At 52.9% G+C, this 8,588-nt stretch overlaps 1 protein-coding gene across 1 annotated transcript in view; it reads right to left on the bottom strand.

The window, feature by feature from the left end:
• Positions 1 to 6,864: 6,864 nt before the first annotated feature.
• The window catches only part of EFCC1 (EF-hand and coiled-coil domain containing 1), a 26,873-nt gene continuing 25,149 nt past the window's right edge, over positions 6,865 to 8,588 (bottom strand). The window contains exon 10 of the mRNA XM_010862532.1: positions 6,865 to 8,562. Coding sequence (XP_010860834.1) covers positions 8,426 to 8,562 — 137 coding nt within the window. The 3' untranslated portion in view covers positions 6,865 to 8,425. The remainder of the gene's footprint in view (positions 8,563 to 8,588) is intronic.

Here is an 8,588-nt window from a genome sequence, read left to right as displayed (position 1 = left end):
AGTCAATATATCATAAGAGCCTTAAACACTATTGAGACTGTTCCATTTATTGGTACCCTGAATTCTACTATCCAAACTCTTTTTCGTGATATACAACATTTAATTTGCTCCAGAGTTAATAAATGCTATTTTGGTCATATTCGTGCTCACTCTGGGCTTCCTGGACCTTTAGCACGAGGCAATGCTTTGGCTGACGAAGCCACACGTATGATGTTTCCTTCATTGGAACAAATGGCAAAAACTTCCCACAGCTTACACCATCAAAACAACAATAGCTTAAGACTTCAATTTGGCATTACTCGAGAAGCTGCCAGACAGATTGTTAAGCAATGTCAAACATGTCCTCAGTTTTTTAGCGTCCCCCACTATGGAGTTAATCCTCGAGGATTGTTGCCAAACGATATATGGCAAATGGATGTTACCCGTATTCCTGAATTTGATAAACAAAAATTTGTTCATGTTACTATTGACACCTTCTCCGGCTTTTTACATGCCTCTCTACAATCCGGAGAAGCTAGCAAACATTGTATAGCTCATTGCATTAAATGTTTTGCTGTTATGGGAACCCCTAAAACCATAAAAACAGACAATGGTCCAGGATGCACTGGAAAAAATTTTCAATTATTTTGTACGCAATTGTCTATCTCACATAAAACAGGTATCCCTTATAATCCTCAAGGTCAAGGAATTATTGAACGGGCACATCAAACTCTCAAACATCAATTGCAAAAACTAAAGAAGGGGGAATTGTATCCCAATACCCCCTCCAACTCTCTAAACCATGCTTTATTTGTTCTAAATTTTTTACAATTGGATATAAGTGGCCGTTCAGCAGCACAGCGATTTTGGAACTTTGATGCACAAACAATAACACCTAAAGTCTTTTGGAAAGACCCACTTGTGGGAAAATGGTATGGACCAGATCCAGTACTAATCTGGGGACGAGGGCATGTTTGTGTTTTCCCACAGGATGCCGAAGCGCCGCGCTGGCTGCTGGAAAGGTTGGTACGCACGGCGGAGACAGTCTCTAGCAAATCAGATGAGGAGATTGACAATTCAAGAGCATGATGAATTACCATCTCGGCAACAACTTCAGGCATTGATGCGAGAGGCACAGAATCGTGTTGTGGTGCAGGGCGATCCGATATCGCCTTTAAGCTTCCTGATAACCTTATTAATTATCTTAAATCAGATTAACACTGCACACTCTGAAGAATATTCAAGTGCTTACTGGGCTTATTTTCCCGATCCTCCCCTTCTCCAACCCGTGGGCTGGGAGGGTCGGTCTATTCCCATATACACTAATAAAACTGTTTTATTTCTTGCACCTTGTTTAATTAAAAAACTGATTGATGATCTATGGATCATAAAGGCTTCCATCTATGGAAATGGTCTGCGGTTAAAGGAACATAAGCGTGTGCCTATATAAAAAGAAAGGGGGAGATGCGGGGAGCTGCCCGTGAGAACGGGGTCCTTTGTCCGAAGGACACAGCTCTGGGAGCTGCCTCAGTCCTTGAGGGTTTGCTTGCAAACATAGCTCTCTGTCCCGCCACCCCAGAGATTAGGCGCTTATTTACTGCAGGCACCTGGAGTTCTGTGCAAACTTCTCACGCACAGAGAAATGTTATCTGGTGTAAGAAATAATAACAGGGAGCCATTCCCATGCTCTCAAGATTTCTTGTGACTGTTTGTAAGATGTATAGGCTAACCAAGAAAAAATGTCAACTGTTTTGTCTCTCTCACGCTTTTCTGTATAAATATGAGATGTTGAATAAAGTTGGTGTCAGACTGCGTCCCTTCGTGGTGATGTGTCTGAACCTCTCGACCCCATCTTTGTAGTCTCTTGCTTTAGTTTCTTTCTTAGCCCCGCCGTGCACGTTCTCGGGACCTGATCGACTTTGCCGGCTGGCTCCGGCACACTGGTTTTTGTTGCCAGGAGGTGAGAGAGGGCGTTACTCAGAATGTCCTTCAAAACTTTTTTTTAAGGAGTCACAGACCATTTGAAGAATCCCAAAGAAGCTTTGCTAGAAAAAGGCAAAAGGAGAGTGGTGGGCGTGGAGGCTGTTTATAAATATCCCTTCCTCCTATTTTTCCTGAAGTCAAAGCTATGGTTTTTCCAGTAGTCATGTATGGATGTGAGAGTTGGACTGTGAAGAAGGCTGAGCACCGACGAATTGATGCTTTTGAACTGTGGTGTTGGAGAAGACTCTTGAGAGTCCCCTGGACTGCAAGGAGATCCAACCAGTCCATCCTAAAGATCAGTCCTGGGTGTTCATTGGAAGGACTGATGTTGAAGCTGAAACTCCAATACTTTGACCACCTGATGTGAAGAGTTGACTCACTGGAAAAGATCCTGATGCTGGGAAAGACTGAAGGTGGGAGGAGAAGGGGACGACAGAGGATGAGATGGTTGGGTGGCATCACCGACTCGATGGACATGAGTTTGAGTGAGCTTCGGGAATTGGTGATGGATAGGGAAGCCTGGCGTGCTGCAGTCCATGGGGTCGCAAAGAGTCAGACACACTCAGCAACTGAACTGGGCTGTCCAGCCCCTTCCTGCCTCTGCCCACCCAGGCCAACTTCAGGGCCGGCTGCCAGGGCAGCTGCCCAGGGCCCGCTCCGAGCCGCCCTGTGCTTGGGGGCTGCTGCTCTCTGGCCGCTGTCCTGAAGTTCTCAATGGTGGTACCTTTCACTGTCCTCTCAGTGAAGTCCCGTGGACAGTGGCCCCACCGGCACTCAGGGCCTTGGCTGCGCACTGTCACCTCCCTGAGTCCTGGCGGCCTGCCCCTCCGGCCGCAGGCCCCCAGGCTGCCCTCGGCTGGGCGTCTTGTGTCAGCCAGTGGCTGGTGGCAGGGGACTCTGTCAGGCCTGCTCCTTCCCCAAGCGTGTTGGTGCCCTGGAGTGAGCCTGCAGTCTGCTGAGTGCCCTGGGGACCCTTGTCCTGCTTCCAGCCTGCTGGTTATCATTGTCAGGCCTCGGACGGTTACTCACACACCTAAACACCCTCCAGAACACTCCCGAATCACCCTGTGAATGGGGCAGCATGGCTTCTCACTAGAAGTGTTTTTGTTAGCTGTTGCACAAAACAGCGTTCCCCAAGCTCACAGCTTAAGCAGTAGTGTGTTCACATATTCTCTCAGTCCCTGGGGGGTCAGGACCTTGGGAGTGGCTTTGCTGGGCGGGTCCGGTTCCGGATACTGCAGTCAGATCCCGGCCTGAAGACCTGACCCGGGCTGCGGGTCCTGCTTCTGAGGTGTGAGCGGGCTGACGGCTGGAGGCCCTGGTTTCTTGCTGGCTGTTGACCGGGGCACGTCGCCACATGGCCTTTCTCCTAGGGCGCCTGGATGTCCTCCTGGCTCAGGGAGGAAGGCGGCGGCCCAGGCCTCTCACGGCTCGTGTCCGGGGTCACACCATCAACACCTCTGTTCTCTGTTAGACCCGAGTGGCTTAGTGTAGCTCACACTCGGAGCAAAGGGAGCTGGCTTTATATCTCAAAGGGAGAGTGTTGAAGACTGTGTGCATTTTACCAGGAAATTTTCAGATTCAAATAGCTGCCTCCGCCAAGAAATTCTACAGCCTTATTGAGAAGCATTGAGAAGGGATTAATTGGTTACTAGAGCTCCCAGGAGCCTCAAGGGAGGAGAAACTTCTGGGTCGGGATCGTGGCTTGAATGTCAGGCCCAGATATCAGGGAGGCTCTGCTTTTGGTGAGGCTTTCCTTGAAACTGCACTTTTCTGCTTCTTCCTTTTTTTAAAAAAAAGAGTATTTATTTGGCTGTGCCAGGTCTTAGTTGGGGCATGTGGGATCCAGTTCCCCGAGCAGGGCTCAAACCCGGGCCCCCTGCATTGGGAGCCTGGAGCCTTAGCCTCTGGATCCCCAGGGAAGTTCCCCACCTTGAGGTTTATGTACAGCAATCTGTGTATGTGTGACGAAGTTGCTGGTCTTTTTTTAAAAAATCATTTGCTTTTGGCCCTGCTGGGTCTCTGTTGCTTTTGGCCCCTGGGGGCTTTTTCTGTGGAGGATGGGGGCAGCTCTCTAGCTGTTAGGCTGCCCTAGCTGATGGATTCCCCTGCCACCAGCCACGGACTGATGCAAGACGCCCTGGCCCGGGGCAGCCGGCTTCTTGCTGCGGTGACCTCTCTCGTGGAGCACAGGCCGTCGGGCACGTGGGTTCAGCGCCTCAGACTCTGGAGCACTGGCTCAGTAGCTGTGGCGCTCAGGCTTAGTGGCTCTGCTGTGTGCGGAATTTTCCCGGGCCAGGGATCAAATCCGGGTCTCCTGCATTGGCAGGCAGATTCTTTACCCCTGAGCCACCGAGGAAGCCATGTTGCCGTCTCTTAATTTCAAACACATTTTAACTTCCCTGCATTTTTACTCCCCTTTCCTCATAACGACTGTGGTGTTTTTGACAGCACGTTTGACATCTTTTGTGTATCCCTTGACTGCTTATTGCGGGTATCGATTTTGCTCCTTTTGTCTTTCAGTCTGCCGACTAGCTTTGTCTGTGGTTGCCTTGCTCCCGTTAGTGGGTACTTGCTTCTCCAGTGAGTGTTTTCCTTTCATAAATTTCGTGTTTCTGGTTGTAGCCTCTTTTTTTTTTTTTGCTTAGAGAAGTCTCTGGAACGTCTCTTATAAAGCTGGTGTGGTGGTGCTGTAAAGCTTTCGATCTCTCCATCATATCTGAGTGAGTCTTGCCAGGGAAAGTATTCTTGGGTGGGTGTAGGTTTTTCCCTTTCATCATTTAAATATATTGAGCCCCTCCCTTCTGACCTGCAGGTTCTGCTGAGAAGCCAGCCGTTGTATGTAGCTTTTTGCTGTGCGTGCGTGTGTGTGCGTGTGTGTGTGTGTTTTGTCTCATCATGTGGCGTGAGGGGTCCCAGTTCTCCACCCCAGGGTCAAACCCACGCCCCCTGCAGTGCGAACCGCTGGGCCACCGGGGACGTCCCTCGCTTGCTCTTCATCTTTGGTTTTTGCCATTTTACTTACGTGTGTCTTGGTCCTTCTGGGGGCTGCTCCCCTTGGATTCTCTGTGCTTCCAGCACCTGAGTGTCCCCTTGCTTTCCCAGGTTACGGGAGTTTTCAGCTACAATGTCTTCAAATAAATTCTCTGTCCCTTTTCTTTCTTTTCTGCTGCTGCTAAGTCACTTCAGTCGTGTCCGACTCTGTGCGACCCCATAGACGGCAGCCCACCAGGCTCCCCCGTCCCTGGGACTCTCCAGGCAAGAACACTGGAGTGGGGTGCCATTTCCTTCTCCAATGCATGAAAGTGAAAAGTGAAAGTGAAGTCGCTTAGTCGTGTCTGACTCTTCGCGACCCCGTGGGCTGCAGCCTACCAGGCTCCTCCTCCCATGGGATTTTCCAGGCAAGAGTACTGGAGTGGGGTGCCATCTTTTCTGCTAGGACCCTATAATGCTACGTGAGTACACTTGATGCTATCACAGAGATCTCTGGAACTGTCCTGTTTCTCTTTTTTCTCTTCAGCTTCAGGGATTTCCACTTCTGTCTGCCCGTTCACTGACCCACCTCTTTGCATCATTTATTCTGCTGTTGATTCCTTCTGGTGTCTTTTTTAAATATGCAGTTACTACATTTTTCATCTCTGCTTGGGGGTTCTTTTACATTTTCTAACTAACTCTCACTCTGTTTATCGCTTCTTCTCCTGAGTCCTTTGATCCTCTTTATGATCACCACCTTGAGCTCTTTCTCGGGTAGATGGCCTGTTTCCGCTTCGCTTGGCTCTCCTGGGGCTGTATCTTCTCTTGGTAGGGAAATCCGGAGTGGCTCGTTGTGTTTTTCGTTCGTTTTGTTCTGATTGTGCTGGGTCTCTGTGGCGGCACACGTGGGCTTCTCTAGCTGTGTCTCACGGGCTCAGTTGCCCAACCCGGTTCTGACCCTGCACTGGAAGGCAGATTCTCACCCCTGGGCCATCGGGGAAGTCCGACCTGGGATTTCATCCCGTTCCTTTGTTGTGAATGTGCTCCTCTGGCACCTCATTTGCCTAATTAGCTCTTTTTGCTGTCTTGTAGGTCGGTTGTCAGCCGAACTTGGCGACGTGGCCTTTCGTAGGAGGAGGGCTGTGTGCTCTCCTCCGGCCACGGTGTGCACTGCAGGGGTGCCCGTACGTGCCCGCTCGGCCCCTCTGCTGTGCCAAGCGGACCACTGTGAGCAGCCTGGGGTGTGTGGCTAGCCCCCGGTCCAGTTGGCCACCTTTTTTCTTTTAATAATGTTAGCATTATCTGGTCCCGTGGTTGCCCAGCTACAGGAGACATCTCCCAGCATCCCTTGCAGCCAGGTATGGCCAGTGGGATGAGCTTAGAGGACGTGTGAGCCGGAGTGCCTGAGCCTCCCCTCCCTGTCTCCTCCTTCCCGGGGGCCGGAGGGCCGATGCGATGCTGGTGATTAGGTTCTGCCAGGGACGACGCCCTAGGGGACGACAGAGCAACACAGCAGAAGGAACCTGGGCCCCTGGGTGGCCACGTGGAGCAGAGCTGCTGTGTCGTCCACTCCCCTCTGAACCGCTATGGGAGAGAAAGTTCTGTCTTGTTTGGCCCAGAGTGTTGTGGGAGCTCGTTTATCAAGAGGGCTTAGCCTGTGCTGTAACTGATCAGACCCCAAGCCCTGGGGTCCCTAATCAGAGACAGCTGGCCGAGGTAGGAAGCGTGTGCAACATGGGCTCAGGAAGAGGGCTCAGCCCAGGAAGCAGGCTCAGCCCAGGCGTGGGTGCTGATTGCTGTGAGGTGCCAGGTAGTCCCTCAGCCTCTCTGGGCACCTCTGCATGCTAGGCCGTCTCATAAACTTGCCTCCAATGAGATGAGAGCTGTACGAGCGACGATGCATCTTTGCTTGTCAGGCAGAGGTGAGAGAAGATTTTTATTAGGAAGCTCCTGAGGGTGAGCCTTAGTGTGGTTGGAGTCTACAGGAGTCCTGCCCGCCTGCTGTCAGCTGATTCCAGGGAGCCAGAGCAGGGCCGGGGGGTGCTTCAGGAATGTCTTTTCTGGTCCTGTTTATTATCACTATTAGTATTTTTTAAATATGTATTTCTCTGCTTGCCTTGGGTCTTAGTGGCAGCACGCAGGGTCTTCATCGCATCACGTGGGCTCTTTGGCTGTGGTTTATGAACTCACTGGTTTGCGGCTCGTGGGCTTAGCTGTGGCATGTGGGATCTAGTTCCCCAGCCAGGGATGGAACCCACATCCCCTGCATTGGAAAGCGGATTCTTAACCACTGGACCACCAGGGAAGGCCCTGCCCCTTTTATTTTTCGTTAACACACAGTAAAGCTGAGTTTTTGGAGAGGCACGCCCACTTCCATGGATCTTACTACACATGTGGACTCCTGTGGCCCCACACGTGGCTGGGGGTCACCCTCCAGCCCTCCCTGTGGCCCTGCCCGGGACTGCCTGCTGGGCCCTTGGTCCTCCTTTCCCCGTGGCCCCTCTTCTGTGTCCCCCAGGTGACCCCTTGCTCCCAAGTCCTGCATCCTCCCGTCTGCTACCCTCCCCCTTACCTCCGGGAGGCAGGTCAGAACCCCCCCAAGGCGCCCGTTGCCTGGGAGACGAGTCATCAGGGCCCCATCCCCGCTGGGCACCTGCCCTCGCCCTGCCCTCTGTAGGGCTCCGTCCTCCTAGGCTCGGACTGCCCCCCTCGTCTGGACTCTCAGAACCCTCGTCTGCCGCAGTTTAGCACGGCAGTGCTCACCAGTGTGTCTTTCTCCCCTACGAGGGTTTAAGGTTGATGGGACTGGGCAGCTTGTCTTGCTCCTGCCTGTGACCCGCGGGGCTCAGTACCTACTGGGGGCTCAGGAAAGAGGGGCTCTGGGGTCTGTACTCATGGGGCGCTTTACGGCAGCACACTTGGGCGCTCCCTGTTCCCTTGCATTAAATGCCCTTCCCCAGTCTCTTCCCATCTAAATCTACCGGCTCTTCTAGAGCTAGTTCAAGGTCACCTCCACCAGGAAGCCTGCTGTGATCACTGTCTCCTCCCTGGGAGTTCCCCCAGCCCCATGTCCAGCCTTCAGCACTTCCAGGGGGGGTAGTGTCCTGAGTGGAGTGCGGGGCACGAGGTCCCTGGAGCAGTCACGCCGTGTGGACGAAGAGGACACCGCTGGGAAGGGAAGAGATCCTGGGAGCCCAGGGAAGGGATTCTGGACTGAACCTCGCAGAAAAGCAGGCACCTCGACTCCAAGGGCAGGGGGCTGGCAGCGGGTACAGGCTGATCCAGCAACCGTTGGCAGCGTGCATGCTGGCAGCAGGAATGTAGGCCAGGAATGAGGAGCCCAGGGAAGGCGTGGCTGCCAGGCTCTGCGCTTGAACCGGTGTCAGAAGGAGCTGGTGACCCCAGGGTTCTGAGGATGTGATGGTGGCCAGGCTGGTCCCGGAGGCTGGTCTAATGGTGGCCAGGCTGCCCACAGGCTGGGCCAGCAACCTCAGCCGGAGATGGGGAAGGAGTGGGTAAGGGCCGGGGCTGTGGAGGCAGGGGCCGAGGGCTCTCTACGCAGGAGCTCACAGCCAGCCAAAGCTCGGTGCAGGGCTTCCAGCACAGCCAAGGGGCCAGACGGCCCGTCTGGAGAGAGAGTGGGCAGCAGCCGG

Source organism: Bison bison, unplaced genomic scaffold (genome assembly GCF_000754665.1).
Source record: "Bison bison bison isolate TAMUID 2011002044 unplaced genomic scaffold, Bison_UMD1.0 scf7180017864482, whole genome shotgun sequence".
NCBI classification, from domain to species: domain Eukaryota; kingdom Metazoa; phylum Chordata; class Mammalia; order Artiodactyla; family Bovidae; genus Bison; species Bison bison.
The sequence above is the reverse complement of the archived record's forward strand: the minus strand, read 5'-3'. Positions and strand labels throughout refer to the sequence as shown.